The sequence below is a fragment of the Phyllostomus discolor genome, chromosome 6, assembly GCF_004126475.2.
Source record: "Phyllostomus discolor isolate MPI-MPIP mPhyDis1 chromosome 6, mPhyDis1.pri.v3, whole genome shotgun sequence".
Lineage (NCBI taxonomy): Eukaryota > Metazoa > Chordata > Mammalia > Chiroptera > Phyllostomidae > Phyllostomus > Phyllostomus discolor.
The window spans coordinates 171,638,026-171,655,002 of NC_040908.2; the positions used below are offsets into that span (position 1 = coordinate 171,638,026).

The 16,977-nt window shown below is 66.1% G+C and overlaps 2 protein-coding genes across 2 annotated transcripts; one reads left to right on the top strand and one right to left on the bottom strand.

Moving 5' to 3' along the window:
• The first annotated feature begins 136 nt into the window (after positions 1-136).
• SIRT3 (sirtuin 3) lies at positions 137-11,389 on the top strand. The gene is made up of 8 exons (XM_036029940.1): positions 137-269; positions 3,966-4,157; positions 4,240-4,472; positions 4,967-5,067; positions 6,581-6,742; positions 8,970-9,173; positions 10,417-10,505; positions 11,345-11,389. The coding sequence occupies exons 1-7, from the start codon at positions 187-189 to the stop codon at positions 10,435-10,437; spliced, it is 996 nt and encodes a 331-aa protein (XP_035885833.1). The 5' UTR covers positions 137-186; the 3' UTR covers positions 10,438-10,505; positions 11,345-11,389.
• Positions 11,328-16,933, bottom strand: RIC8A (RIC8 guanine nucleotide exchange factor A). The gene is made up of 10 exons (XM_028517413.2): positions 16,739-16,933; positions 16,446-16,493; positions 15,770-16,360; positions 15,311-15,402; positions 14,657-14,807; positions 13,665-13,760; positions 13,446-13,590; positions 13,226-13,370; positions 12,793-12,912; positions 11,328-12,490 (listed from the first exon to the last, which is right to left on the bottom strand). The coding sequence occupies exons 1-10, from the start codon at positions 16,820-16,822 to the stop codon at positions 12,370-12,372; spliced, it is 1,593 nt and encodes a 530-aa protein (XP_028373214.1). The 5' UTR covers positions 16,823-16,933; the 3' UTR covers positions 11,328-12,369.
• Positions 16,934-16,977: the final 44 nt, after the last annotated feature.

The following is a 16,977-nucleotide window of genomic DNA, read 5'->3' on the forward strand; positions in this document are numbered from 1 at the left end:
GCCGGCCTCGGTCTCGGGGCGGAGTTCTGCCGCGTGGGGAGCCGCTCCCACCGGAGACGGCCAATCCGGGGCCGCGCGGGGCGAGGCGAGAGCGCGGGGCGGGGCGGGGCGGGGCGGGGGGTGGGGCGAGCGAGCGGACGGGCGTGGGAATCTCGGAGACCGCGGCGCGAGCGGGTGGCGGCGAGCATGACGCTGTGGGTTCGCTCCACGGGTCGCGCTCTCAGGCTCTGGGGCCGGGGCGGTGAGCCGGCCTGGGCCTGCCGCCATCGGTGCGTCCGGGTAGCAGCCGCGGGGCGGGCGGCGCGGGGCAGGGCGGAGACGGGCTGCCTCGGTGGCCAGAGGCCGGGGAGAAAGCCGGGAGGGGGTGCCGAGTCCGGCGGAGCAGCTGTCTGGGGCCCCTCGCCTGGTGCATGCGGCTACGGGAGAACCGGGACTGTGCTGTCTGTTCCCGGCTCGGTTCTCAATTCTGCTCGCGGCATCCCGTGTCCGATGTTGACACCGCCGCTCTTAGAGCCCAGTCGGTACTTGGGCTTTCACTTAACAGTGTTCCTTGGACTCAACTTCCGTTTCAAAACAGAAGTGCTTCTTCCACCCTCTCTACTGATCTGCAGGATGCCGTTGTTCCGCCGTCCTCCGATTTCTGTAACCGTTCTCTTACCGGAATAGTTTCCAAACTTGAGCATTACAGATAATGCCGTGGTGAACTACCTTGTCTGTAGGTCACTTCTTCCATGAGTTCCTAGTAGTGGAACTCCTCGGGCTAAAGCCGAGCGCACTTGATCGCCCCCTGTGGAGGTCGTGCAGGGGACGCTCCCACCAGCGTGTGTTGTGTTCATGCTCTCCCTTCTGCACAGTAATTGTGTAGTTGGAATCCTCGTCTGGGGCCTGAGCCTGCTCATGGAATGATCTTAAGGCCCACAGTTGTTAGGAAACTAGTTTAAATGGCCAGTGTTGGGTGGATATTAAGTATAGTGATACATTCGCTCAGTGCTATCTTACCCAGCTCCTAAAAATATCGGTGAAATGTTTTACAAAGTGATACTGAGGAGTCTCTTAGTCATCCAAGAAAACTTTAGACCCATCCTGTGCCACACTCTGGGAGATGCTGAGGGCACAGCAGGTGCTGGACGGACGCTGGCTTCCGGGCAGCTCATTCCAGCACCAGGCCCTGCAGGTGGCCGTGAGGGTGGGACGCTGCTCAAGAGAGGCCTGAGCTCCCAGGTGTTGCTTAAGAGATTGGATGGCCACAGACAAGTCCTGGCTGCCACTGCCCCCAGAGCAGGGGGTGCAGGAGGCCTGTAGGGCTTCCTGCAGTTGGAACTTTGGCCCTTCCCGTTTGATTTGGGGGCTTCCTTGTGGAGCCATCCTCTGCTTCCCTTTCCCAGGCTTGCCCCTCAGGGCGCTCCTATACCCAGCCAGTCTCATTCCGTGGTGCATGTGGACTTCAGGCCGCACACCGCACGTACACTCTGGACTTCTGGTGAAGTCCTGTGCTTGCGGTTTCCCGTGACGGGCATCCGTGCGGGTGGGAGGCGTGTGTGGGGCCCTGAGTGGGACCAGGCACGCAGCAGACCCTTGCAGTGACGGGCTCAGCCCCCAACACGCCCCCCACCACAGATGCCCGTGCAGGCGCCGGCTGTGCTGCTGGCATTAGATCTGAGGCTCCCGCCACCCCTTCAGGTTGGACGAGTTTGCCAGAGCAGCTCCCAGGACTCAGGAGACCAGGGTACTTCCTCAGTTTGTGGTTCGTGATAGAGAGCATTGAAGGGCACAGACAAACAAAGGAGAGATGCGCAGGGAAAGGTCTGGAAGGGGCCCGGCACGTGTGTGCTTCCCAGTTCCCTGTCTGGCGGTTCTGAGTCTCCCTCCTGTTTGTTTAGGGAGGCTCCAACCCTCCACGGTTGGTTCCCCTGATAACCAGGCCCCACCCTTAGGAGATTTCCAAAAGTCTCTCACTGACAGGAGCTCAGGTGTGGCTGGAAAGGGCCATGAAGACCCACGTAAGCATTTATAATGTGAATCACGGCATCGCAGCCTCCCTCTCACCCTGCCTGTGGCTCCCACAGTGACAGGCATTTCGAGGAGCTCAGCAGAGGCTGGGTTTCAGTGCGGTGGCGGAGCCGGCGAGCGGGCTTTCTGGCCACCCGAGCAGTTCTCGAGAGAAAGCCCCTTTGCGCTCGCTCGCAGAAGAGAGCTGCAGGTCTTTGCCGCAGCGGAGTCCCATGCAGAACCAGGGCCATCTCTGCAGGAGTGGGCGGGGCGGCACTGTTTGCTGGCTGGGAGGGTAACAGCTCCTGGGTCTGTTCAGGCAGGGTCGTCCCTCCCTGCCCGGCTGGGCTCCGGCGGCCGAGGCAGTGGGCATCCAAGTGATGAAGAGACGGGCAGTGAGCTCGGGCCCTGACCCCTTTTGGTGCCCCAGCCCTGCACGTGCGCCCTCCCTGCCACCTTTCTCTTTCTCAGTGTGCACCTTTCAGAAGCCTGTTCTTTGGATAACCCAGGTGACACTTTGTTTGGCAGGAGAGGGGACAATGCAGAGGCTGCGTGTGGACTGAGTGGCAAGCAGGTGCCTGAGCTGCAGGTCACTGGCCCCAGAGTGGAGTGAGGCAGCCCTCAGGGTCGCTGCAGGGAGAGGAGGGGTGACCCTAAAGGGAGCGGGGAGCCAGTACTGTCACCGTTCAGAGGAGGGGCCGCGGGCCGCGACTGCTCGCTGGGCTCAGCGGTGGCTTCATGAGGAGCTGGCCTTGACTCCAGGAGACTTGGGCATGAGGAGGCGGAGAGAGGGAGCTGGGTGTGGGCACACAAGGACCGGGCCGTGGGGGCCCTCGTCTGGCTGACAGGAGGGGCATGTGAGAGGGCCAGCCCTGCAGTGGGCGGGCGGTGCTGGACGTCAGGGCCCTGTGGGGGCAGGGAGCTGTAGGGCAGGTCCCTCTGCACGGAGGGTCTGGTGTTGGTCTTGGAAGGAGCAGAAGGCAACACGAAAGACGGAGCAAACCAGAGAGGGAGTCAGGGACGTCCTCCCCGAGGGTAAGCCCTAGACGGCCGTCTAGACGTGTGCGTGCAGGGGGCCTGTTTCTGTCATGTGTCACCAGTGAGTTGAGGAAACACTCAGTTTCCCGTGTTTAGGTCTGTGTTTGCTGTCGAGTTACCATCACGTGGGGAGGGTTGTCCATTCAACCTGTTGCCTCTGTTTGGTCGTGGCGGAGGAAGGGTCTGCCTGCCAAAGTCACGGACGCCAGCCCCTGGGGTGCAGGAAGGCACCCTGAGCAGGGGGTCGCAGTCACAGACTCTGGGTGGGGTGCCAGGCGGACTCCAGGAAGCGGAGGCCTTCGAGGGGTGACGCGGTGAATGCCACCGAGGGCCCTGAGCTGCCTCAGTTTCCGGCGGGGGCCGAGAAGGCGCTGGGGGCTCGGCGGCGGATTTGCCTGGCTGTGCTGTGAGGGGCCTGCGGGTTGGCTATGGAGGTGACGTCGGCAGCAGTTCGAACCCCTGGCCGTCAGGGTGCGGATGTTTCTTTATGGAGTGGGGTCTAGGACCTGCTTGTTACCCTGACAATGCGTGGTGTCAGATATTGAAGTTGGAGAGGCTTAACTTTCTTGAAATAAGTTCGCTGCACACTTGTCACACCCCAGGCGTGTCAGAGTGGCGGGGTCTGCAGAGCCAGCCCGCAGCTGGCAGCCGGCAGAGCGGCTCTGGGCAGAGCTGGCCCTGCGGGCACGGGCCTGTGATGACCGGACTTGGGGAACGCTGCCCTCCTTGTTCACACGCTTCCCGTTCACACCGGCTCTTCTGCCCCTAAATGCGCCTCAGCTTCCGAGTCAAGGCTGCTCTCTGCTGGAACCCCATATTCGAGACAGGAAGGGGGCCCTCGGGGACAGGAGGGGTGTGGCCATCCCACGGCGGTCTCACTGTCCACCGCTGGCCAGGCCTGCTCGGCACAGCCCCGGCCACTCTCCTTTCTCTGCCAGCGTTGCAGGTGGGAGCAGGCCCACGCCCTTCTCTGCTGGGGCCTCGGGCGCCTTTGGAAGCGGAGGTGGCGGCGAGGAGGAGAAGCCCCGCCTGAGGGACGTCGCAGAGCTGATCCGCGCCCAGGCCGGCCAGGGGGTGGTGGTCATGGCGGGGGCCGGCATCAGCACGGCCAGCGGCATCCCGGACTTCAGGTGGCCCCCCCGTGCCCGCCCGCCCCTCCGTCCCTGGCTGACCCACGCCCGGTCCCCTGACGGCTCTGGCTTCTCTTGGCAGATCCCCGGGCTCCGGCTTCTACAGCGCCTTGCGGCACTGGGACGTCCCGTACCCAGAGGCCATTTTCGAGCTCTCGTTCTTCTTGGCCAACCCCAGGCCCTTTTTCGCGTGGGCCAAGAACATGCACCCCGGGAACTTCAGGCCCAACGTCATCCACTACTTCCTGCGCCTGCTCCATGACAGAGGGCTGCTGCGGCGGCTCTACACGCAGAACATCGACGGCCTGGAGAGAGGTGAGCCTCACAGCCGGGCCCCCCGCCAGCCCCCCCACCCCTCACCCCGCCACAGACGCCCTGAGCCCACCGGCCGGCGGGAGCCTGCAGCTCTGCTCCCCGGCAGGAGGACGAGGACTCCTCGTCTAGGGCGGCCTTGCAGAGGTTTCCGCGGCGGTGAGCCCTCGGGCCCTCGTCAGGCCCTCCCGTCACCTCTCTTGCTCCAGGTTATTTTGAGGCAAATCCGTCACGTTAGAACGTTAACCTAAAAGTAAATACCAAAAACACCCAAGACATGTCTGACCTGTAACCCATTTTGGGTATCTGCGGAACTTTGGAAACCTAACTGCGCTGTCACCACACACGTCACTGGTCGCTCCGTCCCGCCGTCAGCCTCCGGGAGGGACGGGCGGTCTCTGGGCCGAGACTGCGCAGTGGCCACGGGCAGCGAGCCCAGCGGTTGTGCCCGCCCCCACCGTCCAGGGCCTCAGTGCCGAGTGTGCTTTCACTTGCAGCCTCGGGCATCCCCGGCTCCAAGCTGGTCGAAGCTCACGGGTCCTTTGCCTCTGCCACCTGCACCTCCTGCGGAAAAGCCTCCCCGGAGCAGGACCTCTGGGTGAGCTGCCCTGCGGGCGGGTGGTCCTCCCGCCTGCACTCGCGGCGGGGGCGGTCTGGGGGTGCGGCGTTCTAGGAGCACTGTGTCCCAAAGCTGGAGCGGTGACGGTGTGAACGTGTGTTTCTTTGTTTCAAAATTAGAAACGTGATCCGTGCTCGTGAAACACTAAGGCGGTACGGACACGCGTAGGAAAGGTGGACCTCCCCCCAACAATCCGTAGCAGTTTGGTGTGCCACGCTGGTGCCTGTAAACACACAGACACGCTTGCACCTCCCGCCCCACGTAGGCGCCGTGTGTTTTCCGTGGTGGGACCGTGGAGCTTCAAGTTCTGCCGCTTCGTCGCTGAGCAGAACCCCACGGGGGTCTTCCCGGCAGGGCAGGGCAGGGCAGGTCCGCTCCCGGGCGCAGCGACCGCGGCGCCCTCGTGGGGTGTCTGCTGCCGACCACACAGTAGCGAGGCCCGTGCTCCCTCCCGGGGGCTTCGCGGGCTTCCTGTGGGCGGGTCCTGCAGGTGCGGGGGCAGAGCGGCGAGAACTCCTGGGAGACGGCAACGGAGCGTGGCCCGGGGCCCTCTTCACGTCTGCCGGGGGTGCACGCGGCGCGGCGCTGGCCGTGGGGCAGCATGCGCGTCATCGGCGTGTCGCGGGGCCCGGGCTGTGTGGCCGCCGCCGCTGTCTAGTTGGGGGTCCTGCCAGGGGCCTGGACCACGCACCAGCGAGCCCCTTGCCCGCCCTCCCTGCCGCCTCCGGTCCCTTTGTCAGAGTGTCACAGGGTTAGAGTCGCAGTGTATGTCCCTCTCCAAATTTGGGGGGGCTCTGTGGAACAAAACTGGTAAAGTGTCACGTTGAAGTTGGGTTTATTACATACGGGGGACCCCCAAAGCTGGAATTTGTTTATGAGAAAACCTGCACGTGTTCTTACGTCTGAACGGCAGTCGCCGTCAAAGTCCTCTGCGTTCGGTGCGGGACGCCCTCGGAGACGCTTCCCCACGGCTCGGAGCAGCGGTTTGCTGCCTTTTAGTGCTTCCGCCGCCTTTCGGTTTCACCTCTTCCACCTCGGGGAAGCATTTCCCTGTGAACCAAAAAAATGGTCACTCAGGGTGCGATTGGGTGACTAGGGAGGGAAGGTCACGGGGGTCATGCTCTTTTTGGTCAGAAACTGCCGAGCACTCAGCGGGGTGTGGCCAGGTGAGCTCGTAACTCACCTGTCGTGAAGTGGGCAAAGGTGTTGAAAGAGTCTTCAAAAAAATTCACCAAAGCCAAACGCAGCCTCTCACAACAACGCCAGCTGGCGCACTGACGCAGGTGGGTTCCTAGAACTCTCACCTAGCGGGGGAGCCTGGACCACAGGGGCCCACCCTCCAGACGGTAATTCCGGGTTTTGGGGGGTCCCCCTTGTACGTGGGGGTTAGTTATACTACTCAGCTAACGTGTTAGAAAATTTCTTAAGTTGTTTTGCCTTTTTCTTTTGTGTCGAGTTGACTCCTCGAGCCCATTTCCTGCATGTCCCCCAGGCCACCGTGATGGCGGACGGAGTCCCCCGCTGCGCGGTCTGCGCGGGCTTGGTGAAGCCCGACGTCGTGTTCTTCGGGGAGATGCTGCCCGAGAGGTTCTTCCTGCACTTGGTGGACTTCCCCGCCGCGGAGCTGCTGCTGGTCCTCGGGACCTCGCTGAAGGTGTGTCCGTGGGGCTGGGGGTGGGGGGGACGGGGGACGGGGGAGCTCCCCGGGGCCCACCTTCGGAAGGCGGTTGGATTCAACCAGTGAGGAGGCAGGTGTCCAGGCCTCGGGGGCAGCAGGATGGGAGGGGGCGCCGGGCTCTGGAAGTGCGGTGAGTGTGAGCGTGAGCGTGAACGTGCGGGGCTGGGGGGCACAGAGGGCAGGTGGGGGCTGGGGGGAGGCAGAAGCAGGCTTCCTGGGTCACTGGCCAGTTTGGGCCAGCAGCAGCGACACACTCGGAGGGCTCGGACCAGGGACCCTGGGGGCTGCGGTGGGCACCCAGACAAGCAGACGTCTAGGGGCCGGTCCTGGGAAAGGCAGCGCTCCGGGCGCCCTCTGACCCCGTGGGCGCCAGAGGGGCCGAGGACAGCGACTGCTGTCCTTGCAGCCCAGTGTCGTTTTGAGGACCGGAGACGGGGGACTCGGGCCGGGTGCCCAGGGCCCAGAGCGTTCCTGGTGGCGAGGGGTGTGGAGGGAGGGTGCTGAGCCCAGCTCTGCCCCTGTGTGGGTGAGGGGCCGGGGCTCACCGCTGGGCGTGTGGAGGAAGTGTCGCTGTCTGGGGCCGTTGCTCAGGAGGTTCGTAGAGGACGTGAGGACAGCAAACAAGGCGGCCCCAACCCTGGGCCTGGCTGGCTGGAGGCACCAGGGTTGATGGGCCGGAAAGACCGGTGCCCGCAGCCCGGCCGGCCTGGCAGGATGCACGGCAGGTGTCGCGAGCAGGCGGTGCTCCGTGGGGGGAGGTGGCATGTGGCACAGAAAGTCTGGGGGGGCTGGGACGGGCCGGGAGCTGGAGGAGGAGTGGGTGTGAGGGAGAGGCATGGTGGGGGATAGTGCCCAGGGGCCCGTGGTCACGTGCCGCAGTGCCAGACAGCATCGGTGACGGTGGGCCGACCTCCGTCCCTCTGGGTGCTGTGTCCTGAACAGACCACGGGGCCAGCGTGGAGCAGGCGGCAACCTGGGGGGGCCGGGCAGCCGTGTGTGTGCAGTGGGGCGGTGGACAGGGCGGCTGCTCCGTCCTGACAGAGCTGATTTCCTGAGACAAGAGGCCTGTTGGGGGGTTGGGGAACGGGTCCTGCCGAGCGGAGGAGCGTGTGGGGCTGCGGAGTGGGCGTGTGCAGCGGGCAGGAAGGGCCGGAGGTAGGAGCGAGGGTGCCAGAGTGAGGACAGAGTGGGGTGCCCGCGCTGGGCCTGGGTGAGGCGCAGCTGTAGCAGGGCAGGCGGGGGCCTGGGGCCCCGGTGCTGGTGCTGGGCCTGCCCGACCTGTGCCAGCCACCAGGTGTGGACACGGGGACTGCCAGTCCTATATTTTTAAAAAAGATTTTATTTACTCATTTTTAGAGAGAGGGGCAGGGAGGGAGAAAGAGAAGGAGAAAAACATCAATGTGTGGTTGCCTCTCGAGCGCCCCCTACCGGGGACCCCGCCCACAACCCAGGCAGGTGCCCCAAGTAGGAATCGAACCAGTGATACGACTCTTTGGTTTGCAGGCCGGCACTCCGTCCACGGAGCCGGGGTCCTACCCTTTTCTGTAGAGAAGCAGGTGATGGTGTCCCATATCAGATCCGTCCTGCCTGACTTCAGTTGTCACTCCTGCAAAGTCCTTTCCTACTATTGCTTGGAAACCCAACGTTTCCTTCAAGAGCTGTTTTGCTAACACTTAAATCTTTAAGTCATTTTAAACCATTACAGTGAAAGGCAGGAATGGAGCCACTTCCTCCCAGGGAGTGAGCAGGTCTCCAGACCGCTCACCAGCCTGGCTGTGTCTCACTCTGTGGAGTTCTCTGACGACCTTGACCGTGCAAGGCGCTGGCAGCTGGCGGGGCTCAGGGTGGCGGTGGACTGGGGCCCCTGTGGCCAGGGGCGCATCAGCAGCCTCGTTGGGGAGGACGTAGGTCACTGGCCGTTAAAGAAACGTCAGCTCTCACACCCACACTCACAGTCGAGTGAGGACGGGGACGAGAGGGGTCTGGGGTCAGGGTGTGCTGGGGGGTGTGGCCGGGGGAGGGGGGATGGGGAGACTGCGGTTGCTGGAACTGAGCCCAGAGTGGACGCGGAGGCCACGTGGGGGAGGGCGCAGCGGGGAGGGAGCCGAGCAGGTGGTGGGCTCCCCACCCCTGAGGCCCCGCATCACTCTCCTGGGGGCGCGGGTGGCGGGATGCGGCTCCTCACGTGTGGGCAGTTTTCCAGGTGGAGCCTTTCGCCAGCCTGTCCGAGGCCGTGCGGAGCTCAGTGCCGCGAGTGCTCATGAACAGGGAGGCGGTGGAGTCCTGGCGCCCCCGGAGCAGGGATGTGGTCCAGCTCGGGGACCTGGTGGACAGCGTGGAGCGGCTGGTGGAGCTGCTGGGCTGGACGGAAGAGATGCGGGAGCTGGTGCAGCGGGAGACGGCGAAGGTAGGCTGCGGAGCCGGTCCTCCGAGGGCTGGGGCCTCCCGCTGCCGCGGCGCCCTGTCTGGGCTGAGGCGGGAGCAGCCGTGCTGACTGTGGCGGCAGCCCCACGCTGGGCCGCCGGGGCGTCCGCGCTCCTGGATGGGGAGTGGTGGTCCTTGCTGCCTCCGTCCAGGGACGAAGAAACCCACTGAGTGCTGGCTTGCGGGTGTGGAACAGGGTGCAGCCCCCGTTCCTTTGGGCCCTCGGGGGTCTGCAGTCACTTCTGTTCCCGAGACAGAGCAGCACCGGCAGCTGCAGGCGAAGGCGAGATTCTGAGGGGACTGGGCTGGAGCCTCGAGGCCGAGGCTCTCTGTGCCTGTGCGGACCGGAGCCCCGCAGCGGGGGAGCGGGCGCGAGAGGCTCCAAGCCCCACAGACGGAGCAGTTCCCCAGGGGACTCAGCGGTGTGGGGGGCTTTCTGCCGGAGGGGCAGCTGGCAGCGGGAGTCCAGCTGTCTCGGGACGGCACGCGGCAGGTGGGGACAGCTGCGCCAGCAGGGTTCGCCACGGGTGCTGGTCCGGCCCCTGGGGCCCCAGCCAACAGCTGCTACCGTCCCCTCTGCCGCCACGAGCCCCCACCCCGGCCGCAGCCTCACCTGCCCCACCTGCCCCGTGGGGCCGGAGGGAACGCGAGGCTGAGCTGGCGTGCTTCCCAGCCCCCGCCCAGGCCTGCCCTTCCGGCAGGGTCTGGGGCCCAGACGGCGTGTGGCGTGCTTCTCTTCCGTGGAGGGAAGTCGAGGCCGAGTCCAGGCCACGTTGCGGTCACTTTGGGGAAGTGGAGGGTCAGCCGGAGGCGCCCAGGGCACCTCGGGAGCCGTTTCTGGGCTCCACCCACTCCCGTCCACAGCAAGGTCAAGTCCAGGGGCCCTGAGGACTTTTGGAGGATTCCAGTCCTGTAAGATTCGGCTGGCGGTGGAAGTTCGGTAGTTCCTAGTTTCCCAGTTTATGTACATGGGGGTGCGGTTGCGGGGTCAGTCAGGTAGGGGTTGCTCTCCGAGAGTAAATGCTGGGGCACACCCTGACTGGCTGCCCAGAGGAGCCCGTCTGTCTGCGGGGCACCCAGCCTGCGCAGCCCTGCTGGCCCCGCAGCCGCTCTGCGGACAGAGCAGCAGGGTGCGTGAAGGGGTGTGCACCGCGCCCAGGCCCCGAGCCCCGTCTGCTCGCCCAGGTGCCTCCAGGTAACCGGCCCCCCCTCTCTCCGTGCTCCGGCTCGGCAGACCGGGCAGGTAGAGGGGCGGCCGCCTGGAGTCGCCGCCCACTTCTGAGCAGACCTCACGCCTGAGCAGCAGCCCGGGCAGGTCTGCACACTCTGGCCAGGCCAGGGAGCAGGGCCGCTGCGGGCACACTGTGCGCCGCCCTCTCGGCTCTCTTCCCTCTGCTGGATGCTCGGTGCCGACTGCTTGTCCGGACTGTGGCCCTGGTGTGCGGGCCGCGCCCACTCACTCACTGGGCCCCGGGCTGCACCGAGGGGCAGGCCCGGCCCCGCCGTGGGACCACCCCAGACCGAGTGGGCTGGGTCCCCGGAGCTGCACCGGGGCTCCGGGAGGCCCGTTTCCCCGGCAGGGCCATTTCAGTTAGTGTGTCCTTCACGTGCGGCACTGAAGTAACCTTTGCTGAGGAAGTGGGGCGCCCCCTCACAGGGGACGCGGGTGCTGCCAACTGCGGAAAGGGCACCCCGGGATGCGGGGACAGGTGTCCCTGACTTCCCCCTCACGGAACATCCCCACGTCCCATGTGCCCTGACGCTTTCCCTTCACATTTGCCCCCCCCACCCCACACCTGTTCCAGACCCGCCAGACCCTCCCCTCCAGGCCTGCCAGGAGCACAGCTTGGAGGGACCCCCAGGGCATGGGCAGCCTGGGGCTGCCGGGCCTGTGGCGGGCTGGCTCACTGCTCCCTCTGCGGGGGCGCTCCCCCAGCCACCCCGAGCCTGGGCTCCCGCCTTCCGAGGCCAAGACCCCGGTGGGGAGCTCTCGGGCGTCATGGGCAGGGCCTCAGACAGCTCTGGGGGTCTCGCTCCTCAAAAGGGGGGACATGAGCAGTGACACGGAGCAAGCTGGGCAGTGCAAGGATAGGCCACGCTGGCCAGTCCGGCGTCTGCCGTGAGACGAGACACGCTCTCCACTTTCACCAGTAGCTTTATTGAATCGGACGTGCTGAGTCTGCTGGCCGGCTCCCACTGCTGGCTTCCCGTGGGCGTGGGCCAGGGACGCTGCCGAACACCCCCACGGCCCAGGACGGCCCCCAGCTCAAGCACAGAACGACGAGACCCCAGTGCTGGCAGCACCAAGAGACTTCGAAACCAGTTTGGACACAAGTTCGACCAGTCACAGCACCTTCTCCCTGCAAACCCTCTGTTTCAGTTGTATTTTTACCTTTCTTGAAATAATAAAGCGTGATGTGACAAAAATGTCACGTCGTATCTTCCTTCTTCACAGAATTCTGCCCATTCTGGTGAGTTGTTTTCTGACGCGCTCTGACAACAGGTTACGACGAGCAAGCACTGCCGGGGTCACGCACGGGCAGCGCTGCACGGACCCTGGCCAGCCCAGTGCTCGCACTCAGGGTGCCCTGCTGTGCGCCCAACACACACTTTCTCTCACACGCACGTTCTCCCCGAGACGCTCGCGGGGCGACGCCTCTGTGCTGCTCTGGGGCACACGGCAGCGACGCAGATGCGGCCTGGCCTGCAGTGTCTTCCTTCTGTATCTACGGCCCACGCCAGCGGGGGGGACCGAGGGGCCACGGCCACGGCGGGGTGGGGGTGGGGGGTGGGGACTCGGGGCTGTGGACAGCACAGCAGGCGGCTGAGCCAGGACCAGGAAGGCAGACGAATTCGGGGGGCCGTGCCCGGTGGGCAGACGGCGCACCCCGGCCAGCGCGCCTTCCGTCGGCACCTGGGCCCCAGCAGGGTCTCTCCCCTTGGCGGTACAGCCCCTGCCGGCCCCCTGGTCCTGGGCTGGCAAGCGGCCCGGCCTCCTGGCTCACGGGGGAAAGCACTTGCCGGGAGGCAATCAGGTGGGCTTCCAGCGTGCCGACGGCACGACCCCTTCCCGGTCCTGGAGGCGGGTCAGGGACAGAACTTGGGGAGTGAGGGGAAGGGGGCCCCGGGGACATCTCTGGAAGCAGCACCGGTTCGGACAGGGCGCAGGGCGGCCGTCCTCAGTCGGGGTCTGAGTCGGGGTCCGAGGAGAGCTGGCCCTCCATGCTCTCGCACATGGCGTCCTGCAGGGAGGTGAGGTGGCCCCGGGGACTCACCCCCAGGGGCTGGATGACTCGGTGCCTGTGAGCAGAGGGGCGGCGGGTGGGCGTCCTGCTCCCCACCACCCCCTCTGGCTCCCCAGGCTGCTCCTGCTCTGGGTGCCAGCCAGGCTGCACCCTAAGTGCCATGGTGCCCAGGGCTCCGACGCCTCAGGCGGCCGCTCCGTTCTCCTGGGGCGCTGCTCCCCGAAGAACAGGGTGCCGGTCTCAGCCCAGCTCTAGCCTGGGGGGGTCCCTCCAGAGCAGGTGCGCCACTGGACTCCCGGACCCCCGCCCCCTCTGACCCCGCCTCCCGGGTCTCACAGGACAGGGCGGGCCACGCACCTGGAGAGCCTGTCGAACATGTTCACCAGCTTCATGGCCTCGTGCTCCTTCTGCTCCTCCGTCATGCCCTCCATGGGGCTGGGCAGCTTCTCCTCCACCCTCCCGGTCACCGGGTTTATGCTGCTTCCCGAGGGGGGCATGGGGAGGGAGGGGGGGCATGGGGAGGGCGTTAGTGAGTCTGGGCTGGGGGGCTGGGGGGGTGGGGCAGGCGAGGTGACTTCGGGAAGAGACCCACCTCCTGCGGCAGGGGTCCCGTCCCCCAGCCCTCCTGGCCCTCTCGGCCCCTTCAGCCTGTTCTCGGCGGGGCCTCCCGCCGTCAGGACCGTATCCCGCGGGGACAGTGCCAGGCTCCGAGAGGCCTCACCCACGGGTCTCGCTGCCCACCTGCTGCGGGCCCAGGTGGCCCAGGGAGCCCAAGGGTGCGGGCACATACCTGGCCTTGGCCTCCTTGTACTCCTCAGTGTCTGTGTCCTCGTCCTCCGAGTACTGGCCCTCGGGCCGGCCCCCCGCCAGGAGGCCCCGGGCGGCCAGCAGGCCGGCCGCGTTCCCATAGCCCGTGTACTTGATGAAGCGGGGCACTGAGGGCAAGGCAGAGGTCAGCACGTGCCCTGGGGCCGGGGCCGGGGCCGGGCGCACGGCCGCCCCACACTCACCGCTCTCGGAGCACAGGACGAACAGGAACTCGGCCGCCACCCTCTTCACGTCCGTGTCCAGGTGCGTCATGAGACGGACGAGCTTGTTGCGCAGCTGCTCGCCCACCTCGGGCCGGGTCTTCACGTCCCTCAGCGGGGGCAGCACCTGCGGGCGGGCAGCCGCCCGTCAGCCTGGGCCTGCAGCAGCCGGGCCCCCCACCCCCGGCCCCGCCGCCCCACCTGGGCCTTCAGGAATTTCCTGGCGGGGCGGTGCACGCGGGCACACTCGGTCAGCACGCTCAGCACGGGGGCCACGCTCTCCTTCAGCCTGTGCGTCTGCAGAGGGGCCTGTGTCAGCGCGGGGGCGGCAGGCGGCCCAGGGAAGGGACCCCGCCGGGGGCTGGGAGCGGGCAGCGGGTGTCCGCTTCGCAAGGGACTGGGTTGGACCCTAACTCCGGAGGCCCGCTGCCTGCCTGTGTCTCCACTGCTCTGACCTCCTCCCCCACCGGCCGGGGCTGTGGGGAAGGGCGGCGAGTGAAGTTGGGAGCCACTGGCAAGCAAGTCGCCCTCAGAAAACAGTGGCCTAAAAAACAAGAACAAAATGCCTACTCTGTGCGTTTCACGGACGCACAGCAGGGAGCTCCTGTTCCTGTCCCTGCCCCTCGGGTACCAGTAACGGCAGGACAGCCGATCTCGGCTGGCGTGTGCAATGCCAGGCACGTGTGACCCAGCTCGTGGGGACCCTCGCTGTGGCTACACAGCCCCAAACGTCCACAAGCCCCCAGAGGGGCTGCTTGGAGCTGGCTGGTGCCCTCCGGTGCAGCCGCAGGCACCGGGGGCCTCCAGCTGGAGGACAGCTGGTGCTGCCCCCCAAGGGACGCCTGCGCACCACGACACTAAGAGGCTGGGGTCACAGTCAGGGACTGGGGGGCCTCTCAGGACCACTCAAGAGGGACCTACAAGCAGGTCTCAGAAACAAGGGCTTTGCTAGATTCTACAAACTCGATTCCAGACGTGAAACCTTCAAGTGTGTGTGGGCGGGTCCACCTGCGTCTCAGGGAGGCAGGCGTCTGCTTTCCTGCCCGCTGGACTGAGAGCGGCTGGGAGACCTGCCGGGGCTCACCGCTGCGGAGCGACCTCCCCGCACCCTGGGGACTTGGCCAGAGCAGGGGCCACAGCTGCTTGGGAAAGCCAGAGCCCCCGGGAAGCCCACAGCGGGCGCCCCTGCCCACCTGGTGCAGACGCTTCTCCAGGAAGCTGAGGAGGGTGCTGACCGCATCCATGTTCACCCCCAGGAACTGCACGGAGCCCTTGTGCGGCTCCAGGCTCAGGAGCACGTCCAGACACTTGAGGGGCAAGTTCCCCAGGAGGTTCACTGTGTGGCTGGGGACAGGTGCGGATGGGGCATGGCTAAGTCCGGGACCCTAGTGCAGCATAGCCCTTGGTGCATCCCGCCGGGGCTACACCACAGAGTGTGTGCCTCTGGAGCAGAGGGGGCACCACCTCAGGGGTGCACTCAGTGGGGTGGGTACCCCAGGAGGGCACGGTCTGTGGATGCCCCACCTGCCGCCCTCTGTCTGGACCGACACATCACAGGCCATCTCCGGACCTCCAGGACCCGCCCAAGCACAGGTCACCGAGAATGGGGGCGAGTGCCCTGCAGACACCACTCCGCCCACTGCCACTGCCGGGGGTCAGGGGCACATTCCCTCCCCCCACATGGCTCTGGTCCAGAATGCACTGCGAGTGCCAGGGCCCTTGGGGACTCGGGGAATACACTGGCGTCTGGTCCCACCCAGGTGGACGAAGCCCCTCTAGGGGGGAGCCCGGTTCCCCGTCTAGACAGGGGAGCGCACCCCCCCCCAGCACGATGGGCCCCACCTCACCCGTGGAACTCCTCCGTGCGGTCGCCAGCAGTGGTGACCATCACACAGTGCCGCAGGAGGGTCCCCAGGCGCCGGTAAAGGGCAGCGTCTTCCTGACCGAAGAGTAAGGGGCTCCTGTGACAGAGCCACACCGGTCCCCCCTGCTGCCAGTGGAGGCTGCCCGCCTACACCAGGACCCCGTGTGCCGACCGCATCTGCTCCAGCATATGCCGCACCCCGACAGTGGCGGTGGGCCCCTGGACGTCACATGGTGGGTGTTCTGGCCCCACACTCAGTCTCTCCCCACACCGTCACCCCCCCCCCGAAAACCTGCCCCCTTGCCTCCTCCCAACCGGCTGAGGTCTCCCCCTGCCCTGTCTGCGTCTGACACCCACACACTTAACGGTCAGCGAGGCAAGTCCAGGAAATGTCCAGCCTGTTAAGCACAAGCACCAGCAATGGGTTCAGGCCAGCCCTCACCTCGTCCACCTCCCTCCTGACGGAGTCGAAAGTGATGTTGAAGAGAACCTTGAGGATCTCCATGGCCCGCTCGGTCTCCTGGGATGGGAGGAGCTCCGGGGGGCTCTGTCCTGGGGCCACTGCCAGCGTCTGCTGCAGCGTGCCAGTCAGCAGGTGCACACCCTGCAGCTCCTGGAACAGCTGCTGGCGCACGTCTGTGCGAAGCGCCGTAAGCAGGAACAGCAGGCGCAAGTCGAAGAGCTGGACCTCGTGCGGGAAGCTGCCCTGGTGGTGCAGCCCCACGCGCTCCGCCAGCCTCACCACCAGACGGGCCTCCGCAGCCAGCGCCTGTGCCCTGGGGCTGCTGAGCACGACATTGCACAGGCACTTGAGGGACTCGAGTACCACGTCCATGTCCAGGGGCTCAGGGACCGACCCCCTGGCAGCAGAGATGCCGGCATAGCAAGCAAGGGCCTGCAGGCTCTGGGGGCTGGTGAAGGGGTCCAGGCAGCCACGGTCCCTGGACAGGATGCGGATGCTCTGCAGCCAGGTGACGCGGCCGGAGGGCGGCAAACCCTGCTCCAGGAACGAAACCAGCAGCTCCGCCAGTCTCTGTGGATAGAGAAGGGCAGCTCCACCAGGCCCCTCTACCAGGAGCCACCCGTCCCTGACCCTTGGCCCCTCGGTCGGCACCCACCTTCCTGTCCTCCTGTTGGGCAGCATCAAACGTGAAGCTCTGGGAGTTCTGTGAAGAGACCCAGAGGCTCAGAGAGCACAGGCCGCAGGCACCGCTCTGAACAGGCAGAGCCCCACCCTCCACACCTGCCTCCAGGTACGCACCCGACCCACTCCCCAGCAACTCCTCGCAGCCTCGGTGCCCCGCCCTGCCGGGCGTCCTCCCTCCGTCCCACTCCAGCACCTCCGCCGGCACACACAAGCCCCACCCTGCTCTCTCCGCTTCGAGCGTCCCATCTCCACGGTCTCGCTCACCTCCCGGTTGTACGCGCGCAGAGCCTCCACAATCGCGTCCTCCTCTCCCGTCTCCACGGCATCCGCAACCGCTCGGGGTTCCATGGCGCCCCCGGAACCCGGCGCCGAGGGGGCGGGAGGGGCTTCGAGGCTCGGTTCCGGGCCGGAGTCCAGCCGCCCGCCCTGGCTCTGCGCGCGGGAGAGGCCGGGACCGGCGTGCGCGGCGCCGCGGGGCGGGGCCTGGCTGCGCGCCGTGGAGT